Genomic DNA, 22,026 nt, shown 5'->3' on the forward strand with positions numbered 1-22,026 from the left:
ATAAGCACTCACAAATAGTGAAAAACACATGTCTGTAACTTAAGATGAAACAGAAGGGAATCTGTGTCCATATCATAAAAATCATCTATTCAGCTTAGGGAAATGATAATTGAGAACAGCCGTTTAAGGGAAATCTGTGATCACATACTCAACATTTACAACTGTACATTCGCAGAATGCCTTGAAGCTATTTGAAATAAATCTTGTGCATGTTTAATGGAAGGTCATCATAAAGCATAAGATCTAATAGCGACCTCAACTACTGAGTTCTACAACACTGTCTAGCTCTAATTCCGTGTTTTAAGCAAAACGGAATTTAGGCAAACCATGCAGAGTTACGTGTCTGGAAACTCTGATTTATACCGGAGGTATTCATGACTAGCAATGAAGCTTCTCACAAGAACAGCTGGGTAATCTTCAGCGCTTCTTAGAAGCTAACTACAGACACGCAGAGAGTAAGCTTTCCTTTAGATCATGTCTTGGTCCCTCCAGAGTGCCTCCCAAGTCCCATTCCTTTTTCTTGTTGTGATGCCACTGTATCTCTAGTTATTAACACCATGGTAACATGCCTACACATACATACACACACACCCTCCGCATACCCTTCTCTGAACTGTTAAAGTCTCTGTAATCCAATAGGGGTTTGGGATCCATAATTTCTCAGTCTCAATGTATGTTTTTTGTTCTGTTGCAAAGAGAAGGAATAACCAAGAGTGACTGAAACTTGTTCATAATTTCTTTGAAATCCTTGTACATAAAAGACTTCTCATAAAAACTGAGCAGTTAGAATAGAGCATTATTAAGTGTAACAACTTAATAATATCTTGAATTTTTCTTGTTCCTTTTTTCCTTAAAACAGTGTATCCATATTATTCATTGGTCACCAAAACATCAAGAAAGGGTAAGGAAGGAGGAGGTTAAAAAGCAAGAAAAGGAGAGGTATTATTATCTCCTTTTAACAGATGGAAAAATTGAGATCCAAGGAGGTTAAGTGTATTCCTCAAGGTCCTAAGATGAGCCACAAGTGGAACTTGTTCTTATGGGCTATAGGTGGTCAATAGTCCAAAGCCAAAAGAAGGCAGGATGGTTTTCTAGACTTACTTTTTTCGCCTTTGTCTCTCCTTTAACCTGGAATGATAGATATCTACTACAGCCATCTTCAGAGCTATAAACAAACAAACAAACAAACCCTTACATATAAATAAAGCCAAGACAGGAAGAAATCTTTTGCCCAAGCTGTCCTAAACTTTCAACCTCATACTGCTAACTATTCCACACTCACTGGTCTAGGAAATCTGTCTCTTGGAAACAAAAATACCCTAGGATAGTGAATTTCTGTATCAGTAAATTACAGTAAAGTTCTTTTCTCCTAAGTATATGTTTATATGGGATTACGCTATAGATAACAATTTCTGCTTTTTCCTGAGCACCTCTTTTGACCATGCTTTGCTATCTATATTATTAGCTTTCATGTAACAGTTCAACAAGGAGTCTGAACTTTAGTAACACATGGACTAGAAATTACATCTGTCAGAGTTTCAGATTAGAAGAAAGAACTACCAAAATCTAACATGCTGAGCTATGAGCAGATGCACTACATCTGTATATAACTTCAATCACTGGGAAATGACCAGGAATACTTTATCCAGGCCATTCTCCCTTGGGTCTGAGATAAAAATAACATAAATTCTAGCTGGATGACCTGAAGAGATGAATGACTGCAATACTTTTTAAACTTTAAGTATTAAAAAAGAAGTATTAACTATCAGGGATCTTTTGTTCATTTCTAACAAGTTCAAAAATTTAAACAACATTACTTCATTTTTCCTCATAACTGCCCACAAGCTAAAAATAATTCAATAATATCAGGTCCAAGATTTAACGCAATGGTTTTCAAACATTTTTTCAGGTTGCAGAACTCTTTCTATAAATGAACTCTTTCTTGATTTACATGTGTTCCATATAGAAGCATAGGTACCACAGAATGCCCCATACCCTGCCAGTGTTTCCTAATAAAACTGCTGGGGAATGATAGGCTCTAGAAGGCTGTGCTGGTGGAGATGCACTTTACATAACTGTGTGGTGGGAGAGGAAGGAGGCATGGGGAGAAGAGGGACTGTCTCTGACATGCAGTACAACCAAGTACAAGTTTTATGGCGGACTCTACCTTTACTTCTTATGAGAAAGAGAAATTAGGACGTCAACAGTTCAAGGCAGAAAGAGAAGCAAATAAAATAGCTAAGTAAACAGTTGTCATACACTGAGTATTTATCACGTTCCAGGCTCTTTAGGTGCCTTATCTCGTTTATCTACTCAATAATAAGATGAGTTCAATAGGAAAGAAACTACCTGAAGATCCAGTGGAAGTTAGTGCTAATTTTGACAAAATATTTCGGTAATTTTTCTAAGACACTAACTTATCATGTTGTTTCTTGAGATTTGTGCGGGAATGACTTAATTAAACAGAAAAAAAACTGAAGAGACTGTGTTACAGAAAAACTCTATAAATAAATCCTGCTGATAAATGCTTCTGATGCTTGATCATTTCAGTAGTTTAAACTTGTACAACTGGCCCTGGAGAACAAAGGGAAGGAAGGGAACACAGAGAAACAAGTGGGAGAACTGGAATTCTCCCAGAGAAAAATTCATAGTTGAGGCTCTCCCTTGTCTTTATGAAGCACACTCAGATAGCAGCAACTGATTATAAGATCTTAACTGCATGAATAACCCAGGGAGGACCACAGCACAGCAGGCAGAACAGAAATGAGGCAGACACTGAAAGAAAGAGAATCACAGGTTCATATTCTACTGAAAGTGAGTGGAGGGTCTAGTAAAGCAGGCAAAGACCCAGAGCTCCTTAAAAACAAACAAACCCAAAGCACCCATAACCTCTCCATTGATGCCAGGCCTCTGGAATCTCAGTTTTGGGGGATGACTAGTCTCCCTGTGACCACATTGGGGACTGATAACAAAGTTTCCAAACGGCTGGCCTTAAAATATTTCAAGAAGTGGGCAGAAGTCAGAGGCAGCTCCTTCCCACTGCAGTGTATTTCTAACATTGTTCAAAATAGCTGGCAACATGTTTCTGTTTTCCTGACAGAAGGCACCTGCTGCTTGCTTGGCAAGAAAACCTACTCAGAGGCCTTAACTGCAGAGAAGCCAATCAAAATCCCTACTGCAAGCACACAAGCACAAACCTGTGACTCAGGCATTCCCCAGAAGCAAAGCTTTTTAAAAGTCATTTCCCCCCCAAAGATTTTGGCCGAGATGTACACAAGTAGTGCTATGAAGGAAAGACAACCATGTGACCTAATGGTTAAAAGTCAGCAACTAGGAAGCCTTAGCCAAGTCACTTCACTCCTTTGTGCATTTCTCTGAAAGTAGAATGGGAAAATATCTATTTCCACTTCTCAGGAATGTGGTTAAGCTATAGAAGATAAAAAATGTGAGATCTAAAAAGAAAAAAAAAGGTTCAAGGTTGTAGAGACATTAAGTATAGCACAATATTAAGAGCATAGACTCAAGATGGCCCTGCCACTTGCAGGTTACCTCTTGACCTCAGGCAAGTTACTTAAGATTCCTACTCCTCAATTCCCCCATCTATAAAATGGGGGTAACAGTAATAACACCTAACCCAAAGAGTTTTGTGAGGATTAAATGAGTTCATGTGTGTCAAGGACTTAAATGGTACCTGGCAAACAGTAAGTGCTATACGTATTAGCTACTATTATTAATAGCATTTATGTCTAAAAAGTCCAAAACATAAAGCAGCCAAATCACCATCAAGGGAAGGGCACTGCCAATAGGTAGGTAATAGGCACAGTGACCAGGCTGGACCTCTGATCGACTAATTGTTAAAGGCTCTAAAGGCTGACAATACAGACCAAAGAAAGAAAATCTGGGGGGAAAAAGTGGGGGAGTATCCACATCTGGCCAAGAAATTTTGCTGAAATTGGCTTTCCAAATAGAAGGAGAGTGAACTGCTCTAATGTGCAACCCTGAGAAGTGCTGAAAACACAGGCCCAGTGCAGAGGAAGGAGCTCATGATGCCTCTTGCTTGCCTGGGTTATGGGCCAGCAATGATTACAAGATGCTGCACGCAGGGCTTAGCACCTATGAAACTCTGAGAAAGAAGAGTCCACAAATTTAGGAGAGAGTTTCCCAAATGAAAGCAGATGGAGAGCGATGTCCCCTAAGGAAAAGGAAACTATGCTGTGTGTATGCACTGACATCCCACAACATGCCACAGGGAGTGCCGAGTTATGTCTTTTGCGTCTCTCTCTCTGGACCAATAATTTCTGCTTATTTCAATAAAATACTAGGAGGTGTCATTTAGGGATCTCAGAACCTCCTTATTTTCTTCCTTAGACACTACTTCACATGCAATATCTTTTGGGGGCCCATTCTGAAAGACTTCTGGTATGGTGGAATGTAATTACATGTCCCTCCATTGTGTCCCAGGCCTCTATAATGGACCATTTAAACCTCCTTTATTAGACAAATTCCATAAATCACAGCAAAAGTCTTGGGTGAGGAAAAGAGCTTCATGGCATCACCCAATTTTCTAGATGCAATCTTTCTAGGCGATGGGATACAAAGCCCAGTCAAACAGTTTACTTCCTTCCAGTAGTTATAAGTGAGGAAACATAAAAGGAATGTTATTAATGCTCAGTAATATTAAGAGTATAATGGTATAATGGAATGGCAATAACACCAATCTGAATTATGTACCACGTTTCATTGGAGACATTCACCCTGACTAATCAGCATCATCCGTTCTTTGTTGGCCAGGGACACAAAGAAACAGCATGCAAAATTCCAAGGACTTGACCAAGATCACAGTGACTCAGAAGCAAGCCTGAGGTTGAATCACTGTCCTGATGTGCACAAAATATGTGCCCCTCTTTCTGTTCTAGGTGTGCATAAAAAGCTCCTTCTCATTCCCTCCTAGTTTCCTTAGGCTCCTAGTCCCCTTCACTGAGAGTTCCAGGAGAAACTGCTGGAACAATATGTGCCCAACTGGACAGTGGGTCATACTGCCAAAGGAGCTAATATGAGAACTCAGAGCCATAAACAAAGCATCCCTCTGTGGCACCAGCAAGTCATCCCTTTGATCTCTAGTCCTGCCAAACCTCTTTATGATGCTATCATCTTTTAAAAAGCACCCATCTAAACATCTTACAGTTCACTACTAGACAGGGAGGGAAAGGAGAGGCAGGGATTGTTATATAAGCGCTGTTAAAACTACTTATGTATAACAATCAATAACTGATTCTTAGTTCAAATGAATTAGAATCAAATAACTTAAAAGGCTGCAGAAACTGTAGAAAGAACACAAATAACTAAAGTATGTTATAGGTTTGAAATGCTAACTGAAATAAAACTTGTTAATCAGTTGATTCTTTTTGATTTTTTTTCCTTTTGCCCTCACTTAATTACAGAAAGGACCATAAGAGCACCAGCAGAAATTGCAAATCATGCTTCCACACAGGATGAAGAGTGAAATTAAATACCAACCATTACTACAGTTTTCTTAATAATGTTGAGGCTTAAGAATGAAGACCTTGGATTAGGGCCTGGAGAAGTGATTCAGCAAGTCCCTTACATAGTTGAGCCATGACTGATATAAGAGATTTTGACTTCCAAAAGTTCAGTACTTTTGAATAGTATCTAAAAGAATGATATTTATGAAACTGCTTTTTTGCATTCTGTATAAGAAAGGTACAAGCCAGGAAACAATACCATTTTAATCAAAGCTGGTGTGTATGATGAGAAATACTGAATGGCAACCTGCACACTGCCTTCAAGAGAATGACACACGAGGTGAGGATAGACAATAACATGAATTATCAGGGTTGAAAAGCAGAGATTGACATGGAAGACTGAACAAACACAATGGCTCTAGTGAATGCTAAAGCAGTTTGCTTTAAAGCTTTCCTCTTTTAGTTCAATCTACGTCACTTTGACTTTCCTTAAAGTTGTGTGGGAGAAGAGAAATGAAATTTTGCAAAGAAAACTGCTCAAGATATATGTAGAGAAAAAACTCTAAAGGTAAAATTTTTATGAGGACTCTTTCTTGGTCCCAGATCTGATGTAACAAATATCTAGTCAGCTCTTCTACGGAGAGAAGAATAAAACTCCCCTTCAAGTGACAGAGGACCAGTTAATGCAACATGAAAACTTGATTTAAAATTCAACAAGGATTCTAACTTGCCTTTCCTACCTGGGATATACATTTAAGAAAAGCAATGAAGATGTTGTTTAGGAAATACAGAAACCAAAGGAGCATTATTCACCTACTGCTTCACCCTCAATTCTGGGCTGAAATGAAACAGAAGATTGGGGATTATTTAAAATATGTAGTTCACTGAAAATGGAAAGAAGGAAAAAAAGACATTCACTGAAAGTCTAACCATCCACTTTTAAAAGCCTTGTTGGCATTAGCCATTTACGTTATAACAAAAGAGTTGACATAAATCCTTAGAGGGTTAATCTTAGATGAGAATTCAGAAGTGCTAAAAATTCAACAGTTCTGAGAAACAAGAGATTTCTAATCTTGGTCTAAAAACTCTTGAACTTCCATTCTTTTCCCCTGCTATGGGAAATTTTGGGTAACAAATTATAGTGAACATCTAGTATCAGCAGTTGTTATTGAAGTCCCAAGGTCTTCACCCTGATTCCCTTTCTTTTAAAGAGGCAGTGAGGGCCATTTAACCAATTACCTCAGTGTAGGCTTATCTCAGCCAAAAGAAAGCTCACACAGTCCAAGGGATGGGATATTCCTAACTACCCTTATATGATCAACATTCTCACCATCATCACAAATGATCTTTCTCATTATGGTCAAATCCCAGCAACAGGGTAAGTTCAGCAGCTTAACCACTGTAATTTGAGTCCCATAAGGGGCAGGAGACATGTTTCATTCATTCTTATATTTCTAGCACCCAATACAGTGTCATCACAGTTTGCAATCAATAAAAACATTGGCTGTAATAAAATGTTACCATGTAAAATGTCCGAGTCATCTTCAACAAAATCAATGTCTCTCAAGTCCCATTCTGCATAATTGTCAAACTCCTGTTTGGGGAAAAAAAATTCCCATCTAAAATCCACCAGCTTTGAGTAATGCCTTTACAGGAGCCATGTTTTAGAAGCAAATGGCAAATATATAAACAAACACTTGCTAAAAAGTACTGAATGGAGTACAAGGCCAGGACAACTGCCATAAGTAAATAAGTCATGGGAAAAAACTGAGAGGCTTTCAGGCAGCAGTGACGGCAAAAAATGAGAAAGTTATGAGTCCAGGAATAAAGCCAAACGTATTGTTCTAAAAACTAAAAGTTGTCTGTTCATGAAATCTAACTCAAGAAAATCTAACTCCTACTAGCCCTTCGAGTATTGGGTTGGCCAAAAAGTTCGTTCGGGTTTTTCCGTAACATCTTACAGAAAAACCTGAAAGAACTTTTTGGCCTAACCAATATTTAGGTAAGAAAATTGTCTGCATTAATTCATCTACCCTTTTACCACCATCTAGGGCTCTATTTATCCCATAATATTGCTTACATAGCTCAATGGGTAGATTTGTTCATGTTCTATTCAATGACTGCAATCTGTAGGGGTAGTATCTCTGAGGTAGCTCTACAACAGCAGCTGCCATGAACAAAATGCTGACTTGGGTGTGGCTAGCAAAATTGTTTGTAGTTTGCTAAACTTTAATTACCTCCAAGAGCACTATAATTGCGGATTAGGTGATACATCAAGAGACTTGTGACTACATTCACATGGCTTTTAATTCCATGGCTGAATGAAGAACATGTAGTTTTCATGCACATTCATCATTCTTCATAAACTTGTGAATATAGCACAGAGGTCAGCAAACTGCAGCCTATAACCAAATTCAGCCCACTGCCTATTTCTGTAAATAGTTTTACTGGAGCACAGGCATGCTCATTTGTTTACTACTATCTATGCTGCTTTTGCATAATAATGGCAAAGTTTAGTTCCAACGGAGAATTTATGGTCTACAAAATCTAAAATATTTACTATCTGGACCTTAATAGAAAGTTTGCCAACCCCTTGATATAGTACAACCTCGAAAACCCCTAGATGTGGAATGAAACTTAAGAAATAGGTTTTTGGGGCTTCTCTGGTAGCACAGTGATTAAGAATCTGTCTGCCAATGCAGGGGACACGGGTTCGAGCCCTGGTCTGGGAAGATCCCACATGCTGTGGAGCAACTAAGCCCATGCACCACAGCTACTGAGCCCATGTGCCACAACTACTGAAGCCCAGGTGCCTAGAGCCCGTGCTCTGCAACAGGAGAAGCCACTGCAATGAGAAGCCCGCGCACTGCAACGAAGAGTAGCCCCCACTCCCCCCAACTAGAGAAAGCCCGCGCGCAGCAACGAAGACCCAATGCAGCCAAAAATAAAAATAAATAAAATAAAATAATTTAATTAAAAAAAAAAGAAATAAGTTTTTGCTCTGAAGAACTTTTACCTTTCTAAAAGAAATATTTATTTACAAATGAGAAAAAGGCACTCAAATGGAGAAAATGTGGCTCGACAAGTTAGAGTGCTATGAAAGTCTCTTTTTACTGGTATGGAACCTATAGGTAAGAGATATAGCCTCATCCTAAACAAAAACAAGTTTCTCTTACCTCAATGAAATCTGCTCGAGCTGGCATGTATCCTGCCATGTCCCGAGAAAGCAAGGAGTCAAAGGTAGGTCGGGGAGGGTCATCTGTAGCTGAAAGAATTTAGTTTTTCTTAGTTACTTAATAAGATACTGGCATAAAAAAGTGATACAAAGAAAGTCCTCATTTAGACTCTGAAATATTTTTGTTTGGAGAAAGTGTCTGAGAGGATAAATAAAATGCAAGAGATTTTTATAAAGAAAAAGTAAAAAAAGATAAAGTATTAATGGAAACAAATTGATTTCTTGGAAACTAAGACTTAGGGAATCCTCTAAGTAAATACAGAAATTCCCTCTTATTTTTGCTTTCCTAATATGAAAGAAAATCAAGGATCTTTTCTTCAGTATTACAGAACTTAAGTATTTACCCTGTCTGCTTCAGCTCCCTTACCCCTTAGGACCAATCTCAATTTACAAATCCCATCCAACTGACAGGCAAAAACCCCCACTGGATTTGGAGTAAGCCAGAATTGAGTCCAGGCTCTACTGTAACATCCACTAGTCCCATGACCTTGTACAAATTATTTAACCTTTCTGAATCTCAGTTTCCTTGTGTGCAAAACAAAAGCACTTGCTCTGCCTGTCTCACTGGGTTGCCATGAGGAAGAAATGGTCTAAGGCATTTGAGAACAAAGTGCTAACATCCAAAGGGCTATCCAAATAGGAGGTATCATCAGGTTTTGAGTTAGTCACCTATGAAACTGTTTCCAGAGAGTATGAGGAAAGAGGCGGGGAAAGAAAAACATTCATATTTCATTACTCGTGCTCTGGGAGTCATTCAGAAAAGATGTCCATTTATAATTCATCATGGGTTTAGTTATGTTTTGTTAGAAGACCCATGAGTCCCTAAGTCACATGAGATTTAAAAAAAAGAAAACGATGGGCTTCCCTGGTGGCGCAGTGGTTGACAGTCCACCTGCCGATGCAGGGGACACGGGTTCGTGCCCCGGTCCAGGAAGATCCCACATGCAGCGGAGCGGCTGGGCCCGTGAGCCACGGCCACTGGGCCTGCGCATCCGGAGCCTGTGCTCCGCAACGGGAGAGGCCACAACAGTGAGAGGCCCGCGTACCGCAAAAAAAAAAAATTAAAAAAATTAAAAAATGAAATAAAAAAAGAAAAAAAAGAAAAAGAAGAGTTCGCTATTATTACCACAACCAAGTGAAGAAAAATAACAAATTGCTTCTTGGACTTAACACTGAGATGATTAATTATAATGAGCTAAATACTGGACTCTCTTACTGATACAGGGAGGTACTTACAGTGAAATGGAATGGCTGTGTCAGCCGTTTTTGCCTCCTCTGCTTGCTTCAGGTTTAGCAGGGTAGACGCAAATAGAGGGTTATTGATGAAATGCTTCATGTAGTGCTTCTCACACTCCTCCTTGGTCTTGGTGCACATTTGATTGGCTACATCCTGCCTAGAGTGTGGAAAAAGAGAGAAGGAAGTAGTGCTTTCGTCTATACATAATGGTCAAAGCATGGTTTGTTCTTTCCATATTTTAAGTCCTACCTATATAACGTCTGGAACTTGACACCTCCGAACTGGTATCATGGAGCTATCAGCAGAACATTGAGACAAATATAAACATAGCACTGGTGCAACCTGATGTTCCAGATCCCGCTATTTGGAGATTCGGAAACAGTATTTTTTTTTTTTTTTTTTTTTTTTGCGGTACGCGGGCCTCTCACTGTTGTGGCCACTCCCGTTGCAGAGCACAGGCTCCGGACGCGCAGGCTCAGCGGCCATGGCTCACGGGCCCAGCCGCTCCGCGGCATGTGGGATCTTCCCAGACCGGGGCACGAACCCGTATCCCCTGCATCGGCAGGCGGACTCTCAACCACTGCGCCACCAGGGAAGCCCGGAAACAATATTTAAAAAGCCCTTTCCTGGACTTCCCTGGCGGTCCAGTGGTTAAGACTCTGCCCTTCCAATGCAGGGGGTGCGGGTTCGATCCCTGATCGGGAAACAGAGATCCCACATGCTGTACGGCGTGGCCAAAAAAATAAAAACATAAAAAGCCCTTTCCTTTCTACCAAAAGAAAGGAAGACCACTAGAAAATATGTAAGCTAGGCTCCACCGAAAGAATTGCTATAAATAACAGTAAGCCACTTTAGAACATTCAAAATGTACATTAAGAGTAGTTTGTTTGTTTTTTTTTGCAGTACGCGGTCTTCTCACTGTTGTGGCCTCTCCAGTTGCGGAGCACAGGCTCCAGGACGCGCAGGCTCAGCGGCCATGGCTCACGGGCCTAGCCGCTCCGCAACACGTGGGATCCCCCCAGACCGGGGCACGAACCCATGTCCCCTGCATTGGCAGGTGGACTCTCAACCACTGCACCACCAGGGAAGCCCCAAGAGTAGTTTTATATTCACATGTTTTATAGTTTACAAAACACTTCACATGAACAAACATTTCTTTACTAGAGCTGTCGTGACAGACCAAGCTCTCAGCTAGAAATATTCACAACATAATTTAAATAAATCCTAGTATTAACTGTATATTTACTATCTCAGTTTCACAGATGAAAAAATGAGGCCCAAAGAGATTAAGAAACTAGCTTAAGAACACAAAGCACATAAGTGACAAAGCCACTTAATTTTTACTTAAGACCTCTGACTCCTGGCCCAGATGATGGAAAGGTACAGGTGAAATCTCTCCAAGTCTGCTCTCAACTTCTCTCTTCCACAGTACTTCACTTGTCCTTCTCCTAAGGCATTACTATGCTCTGCTTTGTGTACCTGAATCATCTGTACATATATTTTGATTCCCCTACTAGACTATAAGCTTCTTGAGGTCAGGATACATGTCATAATTCTTGGCTCTAGCGTCCTCACCACCAAGCTTAGTGTCTTACCCACAGCAGACAAGAGAAATAATGGTCTTTTTGTGGTCTTTGCTGAGAGGGAAGGAGGACCAAGAGGATTAGCCTGTTTTACGGTTAGAAAAAGCGAAAAACCAGGCCAAAGATGACTAGCAAGCGAATGGTCACTCTTCCTATCTTCCTTGGTATTCCCATAGTAAACAGTATGTTATGATACTTAATAAACGTTCAATGAATGGATACGAGCAAACTGTGAACTGAACTCAACTCTCCTTCTTCAAGGCCCTGGATGTAAGGGAGGCAGCACAGTATATTCTATTAACATCAGGATAGATTATCTACACTAGGAAGTCAGGACAAGGAAGAGCTAGTTAAGGGCCCTTCACTAATAAACTATGTGGTCGTAAGAAGTCATTTTAACTCCCTAAGCTTCAGATTCTTCATGAACAAAATAGATTTAAAAATGCCTCTGCTGGGACTTCCCTGGTGGCGCATTGGTTAAGAATCCGCCTGCCGGGCCTCCCTGGTGGCGCAGTGGTTGAGAGTCCGCCTGCCGATGCAGGGGATACGGGTTCGTGCCCCGGTCCGGGAGGATCCCATATGCCGCGGAGTGGCTGGGCCCGTGAGCCATGGCCGCTGAGCCTGCGCATCCGGAGCCTGTGCTCCGCAACGGGAGAGGCCGCAACAGTGAGAGGCCCGCGTACAAAAAAAAAAAAAAAAAACAATCCGCCTGCCAAGGCAGGCGACACATGTTCGATCCCTGGTCCCGGAAGATCCCACATGCCGCGGAGCAACTAAGCCCGTGAGCCACAACTACTGAGCCTGCGCTCTAGAGCCCACGAGTCACCACTACTGAAGCCCGCATGCCTAGAGCCCGTGCTCCGCAACAAGAGAAGCCACCGCCATGGGAAGCCCGCAGAACACAAGACCCAACTCAGCCAAAATAAATAAATAAATAAATAAATAAAATCACTAAAAAAAAAAAAAAAAAAAAAGCCTCTGCTATCTGGTTCACAAAATGAAATCATCGGTGTGAAAGTACTCCCAAAAGGTAAAAATGAAAGTGGTGGTATTATTAGTAAGCAGTGTCGCCTCACATGGCAACAGCCATGAGTGCTATTCAGTTCTTGCAGGTACCTACAAGCTAAAAACAGGGAATGAGGATAGGCAGTCTGTCAAACTTGAATCTCAGGTAAGCCATGGCTGTCTAAAGTCTGACTCACTTAAATGACGAGGGCATCTACAGCCAAGAAAAATTCAGAAATCAGAAAGGAGCAATAACTAATAAGTCTAAACTTCCCCACTATTCAGAAAGGAATAACCAACCTTCCTTGTGTGGATATGTCCAAAGCAGCCCTTTAGAGCTGTCCAGTCATGGACCACTAAACATCTCATAGCCCTGTGAGGCATTTAGGCCTTGGAAAATAATGTGCAGAGGGGAAGAGGACTTGTCTCTAAGTCATGGGTCAATAGAAAAGCAACATATGGCCCCCAAACTCCTTTTTCTTTTTTTTTTTTTTAATTTTTTGCTTTATAACAAATTTAATCAGTTATACATATACATATGTTCCCATATCCCCTCCATTTTGCGTCTCCCTCCCACCCTCCCTATCCCACGCCTCCAGGCGGTCACAAAGCACCGAGCTGATCTCCCTGTGCTATGCGGCTGCTTCCCACTAGCTATCTACCTTACGTTTGGTACTGTATATATGTCCATGCCCCTCTTTCACTTTGTCACAGCTTACCCTTCCCCCTCCCCATATCCTCAAGTCCATTCTCTAGTAGGTCTGTGTCTTTATTCCTGTCTTACCCCTATGTTCTTCATGACATTTTTTTTCTTAAATTCCATATATATGTGTCAGCATACAGTATTTGTCTTTCTCTTTCTGACTTACTTCACTCTGTATGACAGACTCTAGGTCCATCCACCTCATTACAAATAGCTCAATTTCATTTCTTTTTATGGCTGAGTAATATTCCATTGTGTATATGTGCCACATCTTCTTTACCCATTCATCCGATGATGGACACTCAGGTTGTTTCCATCTCCGGGCTATTGTAAATAGGGCTGCTATGAACATTTTGGTACATGTCTCTTTTTGAATTAAGCAAACTCCTTTTTCTGAGACTCCTCCTTTTACCCTCAACAGCACCTTCTTTTTGGAGCCCACTAGCACATGAGAACCCTTACTCCCAAGCTCTTACCAATTTCCAAAGCCACAGTCCATCACAGCTTCTAAAAGGGCCATTTCTTCTTGAGCAGTCCAGCTGGGGTCAAGAACAGGAAAATCTGAGGTCTAAGGAAGAAAAAGTTTGGCCTAAGAACAGACACAGAAATGGAACCCAGCAACCCCAAATGTAATCCTAATTATAGTCAAATGGCTGTCATTCTCATGGTATTGAGAGGTGCCTAAAGTACATTCTTATTAGCTGTCCACAGCCCCCCACCTCTACTTCCACCATTAGCTACAAGAGTCTACAACAAATATTATCAACCATAAATGCCACTGTAACTCAGGCAGAAATATATGTTTTTTAAACTTAGCAAAAAGGTAAATATAAGTATCATAGTATGTTCCCATTTAGCTAAGAAAGATAGGAATACAAATATGTATATTTCTATCTTTTTTTTTTTTTTTTTTTTTTTTGCGTTACGTGGGCCTCTCACTGTTGTGGCCTCTCCCGTTGCGGAGCACAGGCTCTGGACGTGCAGGCTCAGCGGCCATGGCTCACGGACCCAGCCGCTCCACGGCATGTGGGATCTTCCCGGACCGGGGCACGAACCCGTGTCCCCTGCATCGGCAGGCGGACTGTCAACCACTGCACCACCAGGGAAGCCCCTATTTCTATCATTTAAAATGCAAGAATAAACCATATATTAAAACCAAGGTTACCTATGGGGAGGGAGGGAGGAGATAGGGTGGAAAGGACAAGGATAGAAGCTGAACCTCTCTGAATATTCCTTGTTTGTAGACTTGACTTTGAAAACATAAATACTGTACATTAACTATTAAATTTTAAAATCATAAGAATCAAAAGCAAAATGTAACAAATAAAGCCATGAATTAATTTTAAGGCATAATCACACAGGAAGAAACAAGCCCAAGTGACTTTAAAACACAGTAACTTGACCAAATATTTCTAGTAGAATATACCTTAAAAGTAAAAGGAACTGCCAAAAAAATCTTAAACTGTTTTCAAGTAGTGTTGGTGGTTATTCTGAGATTATTACATGTTGACATGCTGTGGGGTAAAGCAAATAAGTAACTGTATTGGTGTCACTGCGCAGTGGGACTTGGAGCTTGGGGAAAAAAAAGAGATGTAAGATCTATGAGGCTATGTAAAACCATGTAGTCTTGTTATTTGAATTCAAAGTTTTAGTATGGGGACTTCCCTGGTGGTGCAGTGGTTAAGAATCCACCTGCCAATGCAGGGGACATGGGTTCGAGCCCTGGTCCGGGAAGATCCCACATGCTGCGGAGCAACTAAGCCTGTGTGTCACAACTACCGAGCCTGCACTCTAGAGCCCGCGAGCCACAACTACTGAGCCTGCGTGCCACAACTGCTGAAGCCCGCGTGCCTAGAGCTCATACTCTGCAACAAGAGAAGACATTGCAATGAGAAGCCCAGGAACTGCAACAAAGAATAGCCCCCACTCGCTGTAGCTAGAGAAAGCCTGCGCGCAGCAACGAAGACCCAACGCAGCCAAAAAAATAAAATAAAATAAATTAATAAATAAAATTTAAAAACAAGAAAGTTTTAGTATGAACTCATGTTGTATTTGTCTTAAAACAATAATTTCCTATATAGAGAACTAGTGATTCTAGTGGGGGGGCACAATACAGGGGTGGAGGAGTGGGAGGTACAAACTACTGGGTGTAAGAGAGGCTACAAGGATGTATTGTACAACACAGGAAACACAGCCAATATTTTGTAATAACTGTAAATGACGTGTAACCTTTAAAAATTGTACAAGAAATTAAAAAAAAATCCTATCGCTGTTCAATGAAAAGGTCTAGAAAAAATGACTAACCCAGTAGCAATGAACACTTCTAGCACCCAGTATGTGGTCTCTAAATACAATTTCCCACTAAAGGAACCAGGGCTCCTTGAAGAAAAAGGCAATTCCAGGTTTGGGTAGGAAATGTACAAGATGAGACTGGAACATTTCGTTACACTGGAGAGCAAAGAAACTCTCAAAGATGAAAAGAGTCCTGTCAAAAGGATTCAGAGGTCAACTTGTAGAGGCTCCCACTGACCAAAAATGGAACATTCTGAGCATTAATAAGAACTGCAAAGGATTACAACACATTAAACCTTCTAAATATCTAGAGGATGCCAGGGAACCAACTCATACTTTCAAAACTAGTAAATAATGGAAATAATTTATCCTGCCCTTCTGTACAAACTTTACCTCAGGGTGACCACGCAGATAATGAAATTTCTTTTTATAGAATTATTTAATCTCATAAATTAAAAGGAGTGATAGAACTGAAAGATAACTATGTATTTTGCAATTCCAGAAGAAAAGATCTAAACAATGATCATGAATGAATCTGATATAGCCAGTATATATTAACTACTAATTTGTAGGAAACACAGAAATCAGAGGAACACGTTAATCAGCAAAATCTAGACTGCACTAACATCCATAAGATAAACCCAGGTTTTTAAACAAACTATATGAAACAAGAGAAAGAGTGAGGGAAGGAGGGGAAGGAGAGGGAGAACCCACAGGATAAATATATGAGGCAATCAATTGGAATGTATGGACCATATCTAAATTCCAAATAGCACTGTAAAAGGTAAAAGAAAAATGATGATACCACTACACATTCATGATACCCACTAGAATATGAGGATGAAGAAAATGACAATAACAAAACTTGGCAAGCATGTGGAGCAATCAGAACTCTCATACACTGCTAGCTGAGGTGTAAAGTGATACAACCATTTAAGGGAACTTTTTGACAGTTTCTTAAAAGTTAAATAATCATTTATTTTATGACCCAGCAATTCCACTCCTAAGTGTTTACCCAAGAAAAACGAAAATATATGTCCATAGAAAGCCTTATACAAAAATGTTCAAAGCAGCTTTATTCTTTTTTTTCTTTCTTAAAGTATTTTTTAAAAATTAATTTATTTATGTATTTATTTTTTGGCCACATTGGGTCTTCATTGTTGCACGGGCTTTCTCTAGTTGCGGCAAGCAGGGGCTACTCTTCGTTGCAGTACATGGGCTTCTCATCACGGTGACTTCTCTTGTTGCGGAGCACAGGCTCTAGACACATGGGCTTCAGTAGCTGTGGCCTGTGGGCTTAGTAGTTGTGGCTCACGGGCTCTAGAGCGTGGGCTCAGCAGTTGTGGCGCACAGGCTTAGTTGCTCCGCGGCATGTGGGATCTTCCCGGACCAGGGCTCAAACCCGTGTACCCTGCACTGGCAGGCGGATTCTTAACCACTGCGCCACCAGGGAAGTCCCTTTCTTTTTTCTTTTTTCTTTTTTTTTTGATGTGGGCCATTTTTAAAGTCTTTATTGAATTTGTTACAATATGGCTTCTGTCTTGTTTTGGTTTTTTGGCCCTGAAGCATGTTGGATCTTAGCTCTCCAACGAGACCCCCTGTGTTGGAAGGTGAAATCCCATCCACTGGACCACCAGGGAAGTCCCTCACAGCAGCTTTATTCTTAATAGCCCCAAACTAGGCAAAGCCCAGTCTCTATCAACAGGAGAATGGATAAACAAACTGTGCTATATTCATACCATGAAATATTACTCAGTAACAAAATAGAATGAACTATTATTATATACAACTTGAATAAATCTCAAAAACATGCTGAATGAAAGAAACCAGAACAGGAGTACATACGGAATGAATCCATTTATATGCAGTTCTAGAATATGCAAAACTGATCTATGGTGATAAAAATCAGAATAGTCATTGTTTCAGGTGTGGAGAAGAGAGCAGTTTTTTTTTAAAAGCTTTTTTGAGATGATTAGAGAAATGTGAAAAGTGACCTTTGTTACTTTAAAATTTTAGAGTGACCTAATGAGACATTTACAGATGAAATGATACAATATCTAGGGAATTTGTTTCAAAATAAGCTGGAGGGGTACGGGTTTAGATGAAACAAGATAGGGTATGAGTTGGTAATTTTAAGAACCAGTGACAGGTATATGGGAATTTATTACACTATATGTGGTAGTTGATTACAATGGTGGCCCCCAATGAACTTCTAGAATTCACATCTTCATGTGGTCCCTTCCCATTTAATATGGGCTGAACCTGTGACTTGCTTAAGAAGGCCTGGCAGCTTCTACTTTTTTGCCTTTGGTAGCCCTGAACCACCACATAAGAATTCTAGCCTCCTTTCTGGAAAGACCACGTGGAGCGGCCACATGGAGAGAGAGAGGCCCTAAGGCTACCTGGAGAGGAACCAAAGGCCTCAGGCAGTTAAGATGTTCCAGTTCAACCAACTCAAGGCATTCTGAGGTGCTAAAAGTGAAAAAACCCCCTTGGACTTCCATTCCCAGCACACCATGTGGAACCAATGAAAGCTACTCTCATGGTGCCAATCTGAATTCCTGACCCACAAAACTGTGAGAGATAATAAAATGGTTGTTATTTTAAACCATGAAGCTTTCTTGTTTGTTTTGTTTGTTAATTAATTAATTAATCTTTGGCTGTGTTGGGTCTTCATTGCTGCGCACGGGCTTTCTCTAGTTGTGGCGAGCGGGGGCTACTCTTCCTTGCGGTGCATGGGCTTCTCATTGCAGTGGCTTCTCTTTGTTGCGGAGCATGGGCTCTAGATGCGCGGGCTTCAGTAGTTGCGGCACGTGGGCTCAGCAGTTGTGGCTCGTGGGCTCTAGAGCGTGGGCTCAGTAGTTGTTGCGCACGGGCTTAGTTGCTCCATGGCATGTGGGATCTTCCCGGACCAGGGCTCGAACCCGTGTCCCCTGCATTGGCAGGCAGATTCTTAACCACTGCGCCACCAGGGAAGTCCCTAAACCATGAAGTTTTGAGGCAGCTATTAGGGGCAACAGATAACTGAAACACCATTTTCTGTATTTTAGTATATGCTTGAAATTTACTAAGTTAAAAAAAAAAAAGTGACACAAGACATCCTCAGATCACATGGGCATTTAGAAATTGTTCTATCTTTTGTTAATGGCAAAAAAATCTGTGATCTGTGAAATTACATTACTAATAAGCAATATATTTTATCTGAGCACATACTAGGAATATGCCTCACATGAGATATTTCGGATACGAGATCCGAAAGAGAAATTTCAGAGTCTATGTCTGTATTAAATTCAAAATAATCACTCAATCTGGAAAGTACCATAAATACAAGTAAATATGACAACTCATAGTTGAAAAGCCTGTTATTTCTAAAAGTGTATTTTAGAATATTAATTAGTCCTCACCAACTTTACTGTGAGATAAACCAGAAAGACTTTCTACACCAAAAAATAAATGGGCATAAGTCAGTTTTTCTTAAAGTTGAATCAATATTATTCAATTTCTGGACCCAATCTTGGCCCTACCGAACCAGAATTTCTAACAGTGAGGCCTAGGAATCTATAATTTTAAGAATCTCCCAGGTGATTCTTATGCACTAAAGTTTAAGAATCACTGGTATAAAGGGTGTGGCTGAAAGAGGTGTCTTGACTTGTTCAAGGTTCTAAGAATTATAAGACAAAAATAGGCAAAGAACTCAGAAATCTTGATTAATGCACCACCCACTACAGCATGAGTAACTTCCAAAAATACAGCACCGTGAGATGGCAAAAGTACTGAAAACCATTTAAAGTTTTCTGAGGCTTCATATGCAAAAAGAAAAAAAAAGAGAAAAAATCAAGTTTTTAGTGGCTTCGTGAGTAGAAAAGCAAAATTTGGTCATCATTCCTACGGAAGGAAAGATTCTTCTTTTCCTTATCTGGGAACAGATAAAGACTAGCAGAAAAAAGGAAGTATTAGTAACCTCCAAGAGCTCTACAAAATAAAGGACAGAATTCTGAAATGTGTTTTATGGGTGTAGAATATGTGAGAAAAGGATGAAGTAATCTGCAGAGTTAGGTGGACTTGGAGTGAAACTTCGTGCCGTCAGCATTATGCAGAAGGGATGGTGCCCAGAACAGCTGAAGAGAGCTCATGGTCAGCTTTCCGGCAGTGGATAACTTCAATCTACCCAAACTATACTGAATTATCCTTTAAGGAATTATTTTCACAATTCAAATGAATAAATTTGTATTCTGCTTCTAGGCATTCTTATGTGAATTTAGGCAGAATAAGCCAACTTTCTGAAGATCTGATAACCCTGGTGAAATGAACTCAAAGCCACAGCTACTTTGACCATACTCTCCCCCAGCCGTTCACTCATTTTGCAATTAACAAAAGGGAAAAAAATTATTCATATGAAAAGATGTTCCACATCATATGTTGTCAGAGAAATGCAAGTTAAAACAACAAGACAGCGCTATGTACCGATCAGAATGGCCAAAACCAAGAACACTGACAACACCAAATGCTGACGAGGATGTGGAGCAATAGGAACTCTCTTTCATTGCTGGTGGGAAGACAAAATGGTACAGCCACTTTGGGCAGTTTGACAGTTTCTTACAAAACTAAACATACTCTTACCATGTGATCCAGCAGCCATGTTCCTTGGTATTTACCCAAAGGAGCTGAAAACTCATGTCCATAGAAAAACCTGCACATGGATATTTATAGCTGCTTTATTCTTTTATTTTATTTTATTTTATTTATTTTTTTTTTTTTTTGCGGTATGCGGGCCTCTCACTGTTGTGGCCTCTCCCGTTGCGGAGCACAGGCTCCGGACGCGCAGGCTCAGCGGCCATGGCTCACGGGCCCAGCCACTCCGCGGCATGTGGGATCTTCCCAGACCGGGGCACGAATCCGTGTCCCCTGCATCGGCAGGCGGACTCTCAACCACTGCGCCACCAGGGAAGCCCTGCTTTATTCTTTTTTTTTTTTTTTTTTTTTTTGCAGTACGCGGGCCTCTCACTGTTGTGGCCTCTCCCGTTGCGGAGCACAGGCTCCAGACGTGCAGGCTCAGCGGCCATGGCTCATGGGCCCAGCTGCTCCGCAGCACGTGGGATCTTCCCGGACTGGGACATGAACCTGTGTCCCCTGCATCGGCAGGCGGACTCTCAACCACTGCGCCACCAGGGAAGCCCTGCTTTATTCTTAATTGTCAAAACTTGGAAGCAACCAAGATGTCCTTCAGTAGGTGGATGAATAAATAAACTGTGGTACATCCAGACAACAGAATATTATTCAGTGCGAAAAAAGAAATGACCTATTAAGCCAAGAAAAGACATGGAGGAAACTTAAATACATATTACTTGGTGAAAGAAGCCAATCTGAAAAGGCTACACGCTGTATGATTCCAAATATATGACATTTTGGACAAGGCAAAACCATGGAGATTGTAAAAAGATCAGTAGTTACCAGAGGCTGGGGGGAGGGACGGATGAACAGGCAGAACACCAGAAGATTTTTAGGAACATGAACCTACTCTGTATGATACTATACTGGTGGGTACATGTCATTATATATTTCTACAAACCCATAGAATGTATATCACCAAGAGTGAATCCTAATGTAAACTATGGACTTTGGGTGATAACGAGGTGTCAATGTAGGTTCGTCAATGATAACGTATGTACAGTTCTGGTGGGGGAGGTTGCTACTTGGGGAGGTTACGCATTTGTGGGGGCAGAGAGATTTCTGTACTTCCCACTCAATTTTGCTGTGAACCTGTAACTCTAAAAAACAAAGTCTAATATTAAAAAATGTATTCCAAATCTTATAATTAGTGAAGATACTACTTAGAAGACTGAGGGTGTTTAGAAAGAGGCAGGGGAAGGCTAGACAGCTGGCTGCCAAGAACTCTTACTAAGGAGCATTTCTTTGACTAATTCATCATGGACCAGGATCTGACTCTCAGCATTACAGGCCCAGAAACTCACTTAAATAAGACTTCATAAATAATCAGACTTGGAGATGCTGAGTTACCCTTTCTAAACTTTTAAGAGACTGAAGTAGATATGCTACAGCGCTGCGGTACACAGAATTCTAAAGATGTCCCCCAGTGCCCCCAAGATTCCTGTCCCCTGATTATTCAATCAAACACTAACTAGATATTACTATGAAGGGACTATGCTAATGGGATTAAGGTACTAATCAACTGACTGTAAAATAAGGAGATTATGCTGGTGGGCCCAATATAATCACATGGCCCTTAAAAGTAGAAGAGAGAGGCAGAAGAGTCAGAGAGATTCAGCACAGGAGAGATGAACCAGGAGAGGTCAGAGAGACGCCAAGCATTTCATCAGTAACCCTCAAGGACTCCCTGCCATTGCTGGCTTTGAATATTGAGAATGGGGGCCAGGAACCTCTAGAGACTAAGAGTAAGCCCTGGCCAACAACTAATAAGGAAACAGTAGCATCAGTCCTACAACCTCCCGGCAGTGAATTCTGTCAAC

At 40.8% G+C, this 22,026-nt stretch overlaps 1 protein-coding gene across 1 annotated transcript in view; it reads right to left on the reverse strand.

The window, feature by feature from the left end:
* TADA2A (transcriptional adaptor 2A) overlaps positions 1–22,026 on the reverse strand; it is a 46,070-nt gene that overhangs the window by 13,245 nt on the left and 10,799 nt on the right. Inside the window, exons 4-8 of the mRNA XM_079724782.1 lie at positions 13,723–13,814; positions 9,955–10,112; positions 8,660–8,748; positions 7,005–7,077; positions 1,102–1,165 (exon numbers count right to left, since the gene is read on the reverse strand). Coding sequence (XP_079580908.1) covers positions 1,102–1,165; positions 7,005–7,077; positions 8,660–8,748; positions 9,955–10,112; positions 13,723–13,814 — 476 coding nt within the window. The remainder of the gene's footprint in view (positions 1–1,101; positions 1,166–7,004; positions 7,078–8,659; positions 8,749–9,954; positions 10,113–13,722; positions 13,815–22,026) is intronic.

Source organism: Hyperoodon ampullatus (assembly GCF_949752795.1).
Source record: "Hyperoodon ampullatus genome assembly, chromosome: 19".
NCBI lineage: Eukaryota > Metazoa > Chordata > Mammalia > Artiodactyla > Ziphiidae > Hyperoodon > Hyperoodon ampullatus.